This window comes from Falco naumanni, chromosome 2, assembly GCF_017639655.2.
Source record: "Falco naumanni isolate bFalNau1 chromosome 2, bFalNau1.pat, whole genome shotgun sequence".
Lineage (NCBI taxonomy): Eukaryota > Metazoa > Chordata > Aves > Falconiformes > Falconidae > Falco > Falco naumanni.
The window spans coordinates 59070497-59083618 of record NC_054055.1 but is presented as its reverse complement, the minus strand read 5'-3'; the positions used below and the strand labels follow the sequence as shown (position 1 = coordinate 59083618).

The 13122-nt window shown below is 38.3% G+C and overlaps 1 protein-coding gene across 1 annotated transcript in view; it reads right to left on the bottom strand.

The window, feature by feature from the left end:
- The window catches only part of PCCA (propionyl-CoA carboxylase subunit alpha), a 287945-nt gene that overhangs the window by 49408 nt on the left and 225415 nt on the right, over positions 1-13122 (bottom strand). The window contains exon 22 of the mRNA XM_040584163.1: positions 10283-10336. Within this exon, the coding sequence (XP_040440097.1) occupies positions 10283-10336 (54 nt within the window). The remainder of the gene's footprint in view (positions 1-10282; positions 10337-13122) is intronic.

Here is a 13122-nt window from a genome sequence, read left to right as displayed (position 1 = left end):
TTGCACACAACACAGTAATAAAAGGCTTTGGCGATGAAGACAGGGGGACTGAACTTCAAGTATAACGCAGTAAATTCTATCAAGAGACAACACAGAAGCAGACCATTTTAAAGACAGCATGGTTGAACACTTATTCTGGAGTCCATGAAAGGCATCCAGGAAGAGGAACTGAAACCAGTTTTGGTTGAGACACAAATGCACAGGCCAGGTTTTCTGTTGTGGGAACAAAAAAGTATGGAATGCAGGTAAAAGCCAACTGAGCATGTGATGACAGCACTTGGAGCCCCACACTGGCTTCCTACCTGCTTCAAAGCACTGCGCAGTGTGTGAAGTTTGACCTCTGACATGGTCCGAGAGTTAGCCTTTCCCTCAATGATGGTCCTAGCAGCAGAAATACTTTAGCTCATAGACAGCCAAAATGCAATAAAATAGAAAAGTCAAAAATTTAGAACTATTTCATCGGTTTGTGAATTTAATTACATATCCTACTGTTTACTCATCTTTTGTCACATATTCCAGTGCTTTAACAACAGGAAAACCAAATTCACTAAGGTAATTTACAGGAATCTCTTTATTTGAACTTAGGATATAACCCACAGTAATTATGAGCAGTGTGTGGCAATATTTTCACTATTTAGGACAGGAAGTGAAAAATACCAAACACATCTAAAATTGCATTAGGGATTTGTGCAGACAGAAGGTAATTACACAAAGTGGACTTTGGCCAAGACTCTCAGTACGTGAAGCAATCTCAGAACCTTGTGGAAATTACCATGGGATCTTTAATGACAAGTGGGCTAAATGTTTGTTTAAATCACCCTAAAGAAGATGCCTTCTCTAACAGCACATTGCCCCTTTGCTACACGGATTGACAGCACCATCATACTCCAAAATTAGAGGGCATGTCCAACACTACAGCACACAAGTGGAAAACCAAGCAAACAAACAAACAAAAAAATACCCCAAAGCACAGTCATTTAAAAAACAGACCAGGAGCAGACATCTCAAGTGTTTCGCATACACGGAATTACTTGCTTCCCCCTCCAATTTATTTCAGATTAGTAAGAGATCCCTTATTTTAGGTCAGTGCTATGACAATGGAAGTATGCCAACATAACCTTCATTTTCTTAATTAGCATTTAACAAGAAGTTTGTCCTCTTCTAGAAATATTTCCTTCCATAAGGAAGAATAACCTTCAACAGAAGACAAAACTAAGCCAAGGAGAGGAGAAAAATGAAATTGAAGCTCCCAATATATTTACATGCCTTTAAAATTTATTTATTTACATACTCTTAGAATGTAAATATAATAGATCTGAGTAAAAAAATTACTTCATCTCCCAGAAGCAAGCACAGCACTGTATCTGTATTCATATCCACTCCGGGGAAAAGCAACCACAAAGAAAGTCCCTCTTTTACACACGCTTCTTACCATGGACCATGTGCTCATGTAACTCATTGTTTATCTAGTCTGGAAACAAAAATGCCATGAAAAAGCAATCACAAGGCAGATGGCTGGTTTCATTAATCTGACCCTATTTCTTCCAAGTAAATCTAGTCTCCAATAGTGATGCCCCAAATAATCCACCATTCCTATAATACTTAGATTTGCATATTTAGGTTAGAAATGCCCAGCATCACTGGATTAAGATTTTCCCCCAGTAAAACAATGCTTTGTCATAAACTCTTACTCCAGAGACCATGCTGATCCTTAAACCAGACGTGTCCACATACTGAAACCGTGAGTGGAAGCACGCTCACAAAACATTCTTACCAGAGCTCACCTCTATAGCTGAAATGCTTTTGGAAGTTTCCTTTTGCTCTACTTAAACCCGACTGTAAAGACTGACAAATGCAAAGATAGCCGCCCCCATGATAACAGATGACAAGATGCAGCACAAGCTTCATCTCTTGCTAATTAAACGAATCAATTAAGACACTATTGTTGCAACTGTGTAACTGCTGTTCTATAGTGGCAATAACAACCCCACGGGGAGGTCTTTTACTACATTAAAATGCTGTCCTCCACAACTCCATTTGATATTATTAGAAACAGTTATTTGCGTCTTGCTGTCATATTAGTAGCAAAGGCAAATTATGGAAATATGCAGACCAGAATGGTCCCAGTATGAGATCAGGTTTGGTTTTCAGCCTCCAAGGGAACAATTGCTGAAATTCCAAAGTTCCCTAAAGTTCTTTAATGGAACTGATAAATCTATCAGCACAGCATCCATTTAGATTCTAGGTAAGGGTCACATATTTGCATACTTTCCTGCTAAGCTGATACAATTCAACTAGATAAATTATCATATTAAGTTTACCCTCCTGAGTTAAACTGATGGAGTTCAAAATTGTTTTCGATGGTTGTCATTAATCGCTGTTACATCCTAAATGCTCACTTTGAAATCTAATTGTGATGGTGTACCAAGGGTCATATTAATAGTATTTTTAATGTTAAATCTTTGTAAAACATGTTTATTTTACTGATATTACCACTGAAGCCTAAAAGACTAATGAGAAACGAAGTATATTTATTATCAATAAAAACTTCATCTAAAATTTACATTCAGAGACTTAAATTAGCTTTACTAACTTCATCATGATTTTGTTTCATTAAGATTCCTCGTTAAGCTTCAAAGCCATATAAATTAATACCTTCTAAACAGTTCTTGGGTATATGCCAAAGTTGCAGCCATCAAAAAGTTGTTTAAAAACATGGGCTACACATATGTTTATTACTTGGCAGTAGACATCACCCTCAGAAGAAAACACTAGATCTTCACTATGAGGTAACAGTCTTGCTACAGTTAAAAAAAACCAAACGATACTTCTCTGGCCAAACAAAGCAACTAATAATTATTTCAGCATTGGTAAATCTCAGTCTACCAAAGGACATCACTTGAGTTACATCTGGGTAACCTGTACACCTGTGTTCCAAGAAGCAACAGGCTAACCAACCAAGTTCAGTCCTTGTCCTCAAAGCATTACTGAGCTCAGTAAGAAACCTATCAAATGAAGTATGGAAACTCAGAAATCCTTCTTTTTCCATTTGCTTATTTTCAAGGGATAATAGGCATAATTTATTATAAGCAAAGACTACTACATTACAGATAACACATGCACTACAGAATCCACCAACATTAAGGACATTCACAGGAATTCTGACCTACTTAAAATGTTAGCACACATTTTTTCTCTAGAAATTAAAACTTTAGTTGAAAACAGAAGACAAGGCCAAGATTAAAGTTAACATAAAAAGCAAAACATTAGACTCTAAATGTAATAGCCCATTTCCAGTCTGATTTTGTAAGGAAAACAAGGCTTGCAATCCAAATTTCTGCTTCTCAATCCTCATCCCCAACTCATTCCATCTAATTATCCCATTTGCACCCACAATCACTATTTTAACATGCTGATTAACTTCAACCAAATTTGAAGAAAAGGTATTAAGTCCAACTACCTATAAGTATTGTAAGAAACCATAACTATGTTTCAACAAATCTTCTGAAGAGCACTGGCTGTGTTAAGGAAGCAAGAGACCTAAGTCTGTACTCCAGCTGAGGGAAATTTGGCAGCAGCCAGTTGGCCAGCCAGCATGTTCACAGTGGCCATCCAACAAGCACATACACACCTTCAGCTTCACCCTGACACCACCATCTCTCACTCAAGCAGGTCTCAGGTGAAGACTACAAGAAGTTCTGTGGGAACTTGTGGCACTTCTGGTTTCTTTTAAGTCACAGAAGGAAAACGCAGAAGAAACTCCAGGGAGTTTCTTATTTCTCTCCCCAAAGGAATCCTGAGCAAGATTTCCAAAATAATCTAAGTGATTTTAGGACATGACTTTTGGTAACACCGGTATTTCTGAATCTCTCAGGTGCTTTTGAGTTTGCCCCCAAAGGGCAGCTTTGATATATTCACTATACTTTCTGCTTTAAAACATACAAATATATAACAGAATTGAAATGAGAATGGCATGTGTAGCTGTGTGACTGCACCTGATCATTCACATCATGTCAAATGGAACAGTTTTCCCTGACAAGTCCTAATAATGGGCGTATCAATACTTTCACATGAAATCCTTGTGGCATGAATCTGCCACTTTCTGTGGAATACCACAGCAGTTGTAGCCAGTCTCAGGATTCTCACTGCCCATGTTCAAAAGGAATTTGCAGAAATTAGTGCTTCTAGAACCAAATGCACGTTTTTCCTAGTGACATCTTCAGCATTACTGAAATGCCACTGACAACAGCTCTACTACTAGAAGCACTGTGGTTCACAGCCCTTCCGAAAGTCCGTGAAAAGAAAAAAAAAATCTATACAACAGTAGAATTCCCTTTAGATCAGCAGGGACCCTAATCTTAAGGCTTGTGAAAAGGAAGAGTAAAAAAAAAAAACATTTTAAAAAAGACATTAGCTTGCAAAATAAACACCTACTGGACTGTATTTATTTTCTTGTGGTTAATACTCTACATATTCCAATAAACACAACCTTTGTAACCTCTGCAGGTTTCAACCCATGTTTGAAACTTCTGCATAAATCTTCAGTATCTAGTTTCAGAAGTGTCACATAGAGAAAGAAAAGCAGAAAGGAAGAAAACTTGTTACGAAGTGCAATGATTTGTAAGGGTGAAAGAAGCAGGTCATTAAACATTTGTCATTGTGAGCTAAATCAGACTCATACAGTCAAAGCTTCCATCTTTATTGCTGTTTAATCGGTCTTTGCAAGAATGCAGGGAGAAAGAAAAAGGAGGAGGAAGCTGTCTGGAAGCTGACGAGGTTATATACAGACTGTAAAGTTCCAGGACTATTTGTAAGCCTCAGTAATGGGACAACAAGTTGAAAGTTTGCTGCTGAAGCAAAAGCAGACAAGTCATGGCAGGAGGGAACGGAAAGGGGAATCAGCAGTGAGAAGTAAAGTTAGTACACTGACCTGTAGCTCTTAGGATTACCTTAGGTACATAAATGATGAATATGCAGTAAGCCAGGAAGCAAAGATTTAGAGGAATGCTTCTACGTAAAGCTCTCAATTTCTGACCAGCTTGTCAGAAAAACATACGTAACTAATAACCTTGATGGCATATGAAACATCCTTTTGCCAATCTATCTGGAAGTAGCTAAAGAACAATTAAAAAGTCATTAATATTGAGTGATGACCACTGTACTAGAACATATGCCAACTATGCTAACAGGCATGGCCAGGGCTTGATTAGAGATGAGTTTTCCTAAACCCACCATTCTCAACCTGCAGACCTGGTTGAGGCAGTAGGTCTCCAAGCTATTTTAAATGGGTCTGCAAGAAGGCTGAAGAACAGTAAGAGTAGCATTAACAGGCTAATAGTAATTGTGAGAGAACAGTAGCCTCCTCAGCAAAACTTCAAAAGTTTTTTTGTAAATCACGGGTGACAAAATGCACTCCATCAGGGATGAATGAGACTGAAGCAACGGAAAAACCTCCAGTGAGAAGGCTGAACCAAGCAAATGGTGCTAGGAAACTCAGAAGCACCTAAAGATAGCTTGATTCTTAGGCCAGAGCAATTCTGCTCTCTTCCACATGGGTTCCTATATTGTGTTCACCACTGAGAAACACTGTCAAGTGATACACTGAGCAACATGACCAACATCTGTCACATATATCTTCTTTCATCCTCCCCCAGAGGAAAGAAGCAACTGTTATTATCTCTGCTCTGGTGTTAGAGAACAGAAGCTCAAAGAAATGGCACGAATGATGAGCAGAGGATAGTCCCCACTGCGGCTGGAGACTCTTCGCAGTCTGGGACTGTCTCTTTTGAGGGAAGTGTTCCACTGGGCCAGCAGAACATCGCTGTCAAGCATGGCCTGCAGCCCAAAGCTGACAATGACATTATGGACATGATGAAGCCAGGCCACTCACTATCCGAGCATACAGACATTATTTCTTTGTTTGAAATTTTACAGAGGCCATTAAACACAGCCAAGAATAAGTTTAATGCTCCCATAATAATCTGTAGTCCTCTATAGACTTGCAGCTTTCTTAGCGTTAAAGGCTGCCTGCCCAGACATCTTTAATTGCTGAAGTCCAGCTGACAGAGGCGTGAGTAACCAGCAAATGACTGGGGCCAGCAGTGGGTCAGCCAAAAACATTCCTCTCACATAAAAGAGCAGAAGGTGGAACAAAGAGACAAGAGACACGAGAGAAACTGGAGGCGAACTAGAAAGAGAGGAGTAAAGGGTGGACTTTGGTCCTCTGAAAAGACTACTCAAACATACAGGCTCCTGAACTGCAGAGGCTGAAGCAGCAGCTCCAAGTCTAGATCTTACTATTTGTCTGTAAATCTAAATCTGTACGTTTTTATTTCATATAGATCTTTAGGTTAAGAGAACAAGTCCTGTGAGGAGCATCTGAGGGAAGCGGGGTTGTTGAGCCTGGAGAAAGGGAGGCTCAGAGCAGACCTTACCGCTCTCTACAACTACCTGTTGTAAGGTCTGTCTCTTCTCCCAGGTAGCAAGTGACAGGACAGACAAGAGGAAACAGCCTCAAGTTGCACCAGGGGAGGTTTAGACTGGGTATGAGGAAACATTTCTTTCCCTGAAAGACTTATCAAGTGCTGGAACAGGCTGCCCAGGGAGCTGAGTCCCCATCCCTGGAGGTATTTAAGAGACATGCAGACGTGGCACTTAGGGACACAGTTTAGTGGTGGACTTGGCAATGCTGGGTTAAGGGTTGGACTCAATGGACTTAAATGTCTTTTCCAACACAGAATTGTTTACATTTGTTGCAAATCTACTTCTGTGAGCTACCTACACACGAGACAACCCATAAAGGACTGCCTGTCTCCTTGCCTCCCGGCACTCTTGGGTTTGGACATTAATTTGAAGGATGTGCTATCTTGTTTCCTTTTTCTTTGTACAGTATACAGCCCAATAAGATTGTGCCTTGGTGTTACAGTAATGCTGTTAATAAATACACTTTGAATAATTCTAGCGTAAAGTGGCAGAATAGCAGGACTCCATCAGCACATTGTATCTAGTCATGTTCATCAAAGAGGAAAAATTAGTAAAAACTCATGTAAAATCTCAATTAATGCAATGATCTATGATCTGTTCTGAAATAATCAGGACCCAAAATGTTATTCCAAGAAAATTAAACTAGATCAGTGTAGCTTCCTACTCAACAACTATTTCTTACTGCTAAAAGTTGGTTGCTCCTCAAGCAGAAACATCCTTGTACATCCTCCAACAGCATGAGTCCTGTATCAGATCTAAGACTCATAACTCTCTAAAAAAAAAATGCAGGAAACAAGCTATCCAATGCCACTACAATTCAAAGAGAAATGCTCAAGTAGCAAATAATTTCTACTCATGATCACAAACAAACAAAAATATGATTACAGATCCACACAGACCCCCAAATGATGCTAACAGTGTTCACCCAAAGCTATGATTTCACTGGGGAAAGCAACACAAATTTTCCTCTAAAATAACAGAAATATGCTGCTACACAGAAGCATTTGTTCTACTGTCTACACGTTTACCATCTGTTATGCAGCAGAATTCATATCAAACTGTTGTCTTTCTGCTGTAATGTAGTTTTCTCTGTCCTTCACCTAGCTAACTGAGACAGCAAGGATGTTTCTGATAGGGAAGCATACCTTTCAGTTCTCCTCCGTGTCATCTGGCTTCCTGAAACAGGGGCTTGTGATCTATCAAAAACCAGCAGCAGAATTGTTTCTACCATCCAATGTCAAAAAATCAAGTATCTTTTATTGAAGCTGATGCCCTCCTGACAAGCCAGGGAGCTGTGCTCCCGATCGGCTGGTTCTAAAAATATGTGCTGGTGGGGAGGTCAACAGTGCCTACATGCAGTAGCACTGCCCTGCCTGCCACCACTGAAGTGACAGCAACATTTGCCCCTGTCCAAAGTAACAGAGAATGCTCAAAGCTATCCCTAACATTTTCTACTATGAAAAAAAGAGCAAAGCAATAACTTCACAAGCTGATTATTACACTGATAACTATACATTATAATAACAATGAGCAATCAAGAGCTTCTTGCTGCTAAATATTCCTTTTGAAGACTTACTATTTTGACCGCACTTCTGTGTTAGCAAAGGTTTAGTAAGAGATACGCAACGGTGAACCCAACATACATTTCTAAGAATTCCATTAAGATTATGTTCTTTTCTTTGAACGTTTACATTTGTGAACATGTACACATACGCACAGAGGTACACACATACAGACTCTGTATCTACACGTGTAGGCAATTTGTAGGGGGCATTATTGTAAAGAAAACCCATCCTTCCCCCCCCCCCCCCCCCCCCCCCCCCCCCCATTATCCAGGCTGAGTGTATTAAACTGAAATCAGAAGAGTACAAGGATGTTAAAGGAGCGAACACCAAATTAAGTAAAGGGACTTAGGGGAAAGGAGGGGACAGTAGGCTAGGGGAACTGATAGGAGCACAGGTACAGGCTCTGGCTTGGATTCTGCAAACAAACTGGTATCAGAGCAAACCCTGGGAAGCAGACTTCACTACTGCTTCTCTACCCTGCTCACTGAAATGCTCTCTCTGGGTTTCGTCAGCAAGACATGTGCATAATTTATATTAAATAAAAAATCATGGGCAGAGTACTACAGTCTTTTCTGTTTAGTCCTCTTGAGAATTTCAGTTGCAATCACATACCTGATTTCCCAAAGTAACTAAGATCCAATAAATACACATAAGGTACTTAGTAAGAGTTTCTTCATCAATTTTTTAAAGCTAAAAGCACATCAATACTGTACACTCTGTTGCGTTGCACAAGGCCCAGCACAAGAGTTCTAGTATGAGTGAGACTCCAGAGCACTTCTAGCATATGAACATGAAATGTTTTCTCATCTAACCTAAAAACAAATTAAATTTTTAATGTCACCAAATACACAATCACAATTTTCTCTGCTACAGCACCCACTTACAGATCAATTAAAATCTTCTCCGTATTATCAAGTTGTATTTCTGTTAGCATCTTATCTACTTGGAGTAATTATTTTCTTCTCACACAGTCTATAAGATCAGTCAGCTAGCAGTAATCTCGCATATGCAGGATGCAACTCCAGAGCTGAAGCATTGTTACAATTCCAATAGTGTAGAACACAACTTTTATATTATGTCTTATTTGTAACTGCCACTCTGCTTGACACTGATTAAGACAAATAAAGGTATATGCGCATATAGATATGTATTTATAGAAGCAAAAAATCTTAGGGGCACTTTTCATCTCTGAAAAACAACATGCAAGTCTACAGGTATTCTTGTTCGCTGTTACCATGTTATAACCTTGCAAAAATGGCTTCCTAGCACTTGTAGACGAACTAATCACAAGTAGAATAAAAGCATTATCATATGCAATCTTAATCTAGCTTTGTTCAACACATACAGTGCACAGAGATGTTATGACTAAATTCTGAAGGGAATGTTTCATTCCTAGGCTTTTCACTGTTAATGTCACTACAGGGAAACCTGTTGGCAGCAACCAGAACAACTTACTTTAAAGGATACTGCAATTTTATTTCATTTTCACAACTATTTTTAGGTGCATAAGGAACACGGAAAAATTCAATGATTGCATTTTAATCATGCAAATCATGGAACTGGAAGCTGTGTCCATCACATATATGTTTATAAGCATCCATCACCTAACACAAAACTTTGGGTTCTATATTATACGTGACTGCTCCAGATAATAGCAGGTGAAAAAAAAAAATCTGTTTTATTGAGTAAATTCTGTCTAATGGTATAAAATCTGATTAGGATTTTAGGCGTACTTCAGCAAAAAAAATCTGGGAGAAAAACAGAGTTACCACATTTCGTTAGAATGAGAAAAGGACAGAAGACTTTCCGTTACTAAATAGTTTTTTCCTAAGACCAACCCATCTGTGGGATGTGAGGACACATGGTATGGTGAAGCAACAGAGCTCAGAAGGTTGAGGGGTGGGGAAGAGTGGGTTTGATTCTGATGTGGATCAAACCTGAGTATGTTGCAATAAGCTTACAAGGCTACACTCAGTTACTCTTAAATCCCTTGTAAATGAAACAAAAGCAAACTTGACTCAATTGAAATGTGGAATGCAGGTACTGTGCACCATGCCTTGGAAGTCAGCTTTAGAAATTTGCCCAAATCCACCTGTTAAGCTCAGAATATTTACACAGAATGTGAACCTTCACATATACAAGCATAAATGTACTGCCGGCGTAAATTACCTATTTTCTGTTTACATTATATTCTTCTACCAACATAACTCTTGACAATAGTTATACATACTTACCACTGTGCCTAGAAACTGAATGCTTGTATCTCCAGAGGCATTCCGAGAAAGCCGCTGAAAAAAAACCAGATGTAAAACGGATTAGAAGCTTCTCCCGAATTTGAAACCATTCCATTTTCTGTGTCACAACACTGTAAAATAATCAAAACTAATTGAGTACACAAATCTATACATGAAACAGAATAAAACCATTTCCTTCAACAGTTTCCATACTAGAAAGCTAATTCATGCTTCAGCACATATTTTGGTTCTGTTTCAGTGAATAAAATTTATTTTTGAAGAACAATGAAAACAAGTATGTCCAAGTACAACACGGAACAACCTTGGCCTTGCAGAAAGATGAATGTCATGAATAATGAGACTTCTGCCATCTCTAAATGTCTATGATTCTGCATTCCTGTTACTCTCATTTAGTATTATCTTCATTCTCTCCTAATGAGACACATTTTAATCTCTTTTTAAAATGCAAACCTCCAGTGATGCTACTTTGAAAACAGAGGGAAAAAATGACCTTATGAAATGTCTGGTCACCTACTGTGGTTCAGGAGTTGATTGAAGTTATTAAACAGTCTTCAAATATTACCTTGTCAGTAAGCCACAATACAATGCAAAAGAAAATATATTATTGATTTAACACAGTATTATCCATAACCTAAATATGCAAAATGCATAAAGTATTCTTTTTTCACACTGAAGGAGGCAGCGATACACAAGAAGAGGTTTTTCTTCCTTTTTTTTTCCTGCTGTTAAATTGTAGTACGTACAGACCCAAAATCAGGGCTCTACTCACAGGACGCAGGATACTTACACAATGCCAGGTGTACATATGAGCACAGAAGCACAGACTTGAGAAGGTGTTTATCAATTGCAAAGAGCTGCGAAGAGATCTTCAGCATTTTTAAAGACAACGAATCCTAGGAACAGGGCTGCAAATCATCTTGAGAGATCTTCTAGTCTAGTACCCTTGGCAGAATCAACACACACCTGTGTCACTCCCAAACAACGTGTAACTAACCCAATTTTTAAAATCTTTCAAGTGCAGAGATTTCACAGTCTCCCTAAGCAATTCACCCCAGTGTTCAGCATCCTTACCATTTGGAAGTTTTTTTCCTAATATCTGACTAAAACAACCCTTACTGCAACTGCGGCACATTAATTCTCCTCTTTTTCCATCACAGACAGGAAACACCGATTACTCCCTTTCTTTTTAAAGCTACCTGCAGGTATGTGAAGAGCCATTATCACAGTTCCCTTTAGTCATCTTCTCTAGACTAAGTGAAAAAGTGCTACACAACAATAGCTAGCTATCCCCCAAAACAATTTTAATAGCAATAAATTAAATCATGGTCCTTTTTCAATAACGGTGCATGTTCCTCTGCTACACTTTATGAAGTAATAATTACTACAGCCCAAACATGCTTATTTTTTGACTTAACAGGTCACACACTGACACTGCAATCTGTACAATCATATGAAAACAAAGGATGATGTGCCAAAGCCTGACATATTTCAACAATAATGATTAATGAAATGGAAAATAAGGGAAAAAAAATTTCATACAAAACCTGACGTTTACTTTTATAAAGGAAACAGGAATATACACTTTTCCCACAGTCTAGGATAAACACAATCAGGTTTTGGAAAACCACAAAGAAGAACAAAGTACCGGCTGCCTACAATGAATGAACCACATGCCAAAACAAACAAGTCCCAACCACTTGATAAGCTGTCAGAAAATGGCAAGCCGAAAAAAATTAAAGGATTTAATTTCTTTTTTTCCTGGAATGCCCTCCACCCTCGTTAGAGTTCTGTCACTTATTGTGCTACCCTTTTGTCCGCTTTCAAGGGTCACTAGAGACCTTTTCATGTCCTAATAAAAATTCCATTTTTTTGGCTAATCTTCCCGTCACACAGAAAAACACAACTTAAAAAACAAAACAACAACAAAAAAGAAGAAGAAGAAGAAGAAGAAGAAGAAGAAGAAGAAGAAGAAGAAGAAAAATAGAGCCCTTTTGTCATTTTCTTTAAAGGCTTTCAAAGTAAAGCCAGGTATCTTGACAACTTGACTTATTTTTCACAACTGAAAACAAAATCATTAAAGTATTTCCTCACACACAGTCTCTTTACTCACAACTAAATAAGACAGCATAGCAATAACCAAGCCCTTTCAAAAATAATTTAATAACCAATTTAATAAAGCCCAATATATCTGTATGTGTGTATATCAAGAAGACAGCTTCTAAAGCCATAGTCTCAAGCAAGACAAAGATAGAAGCAGCCTTTTTCCTGTTCTGACACTGTTGAAGTACACTGGTACCACAGTATAGTAAATCCTCACTGCTACTGTTTGCTGTGTCCAAAATACAAAGCATTACATTCAGTTGTTCATAGCATTAAGAATCAGTATAAGCACTAAAATCAATCTCTTGAATTAACAGTCAGTAAGGGTCGGGGGTGGGGGGTGTGGGAATAATAACGGGGAAGGTGAGGAAAGCAGTTAACAAATAGAAAATAAATTTCCCTTCTGGGTATATTTCAAAAAAAAAAAAAAAAAAAACAACCAAGAAAGAAAGGTAGAGAAATTCTCCAAGTCACAAAACATATGTTACATCAAGACCAAAAAGAGAACTGCCAGGCTTTTGAGAACCGTGTTACAAAAGAATCAGCACATTATCATAATTAATGTTTCAAATTACAGTTGTAAATAAATTTCAGCTGTTAGATGTGATTAGATTTTTTGAAGCATATTGAAAGGAGTTATTTCTGTTCCACTGGTGGGCTTGTGTTTCTGGGATTTGTAAATGTAATTGATGTTTTCAAGAAAATGAAAGGACATGGTT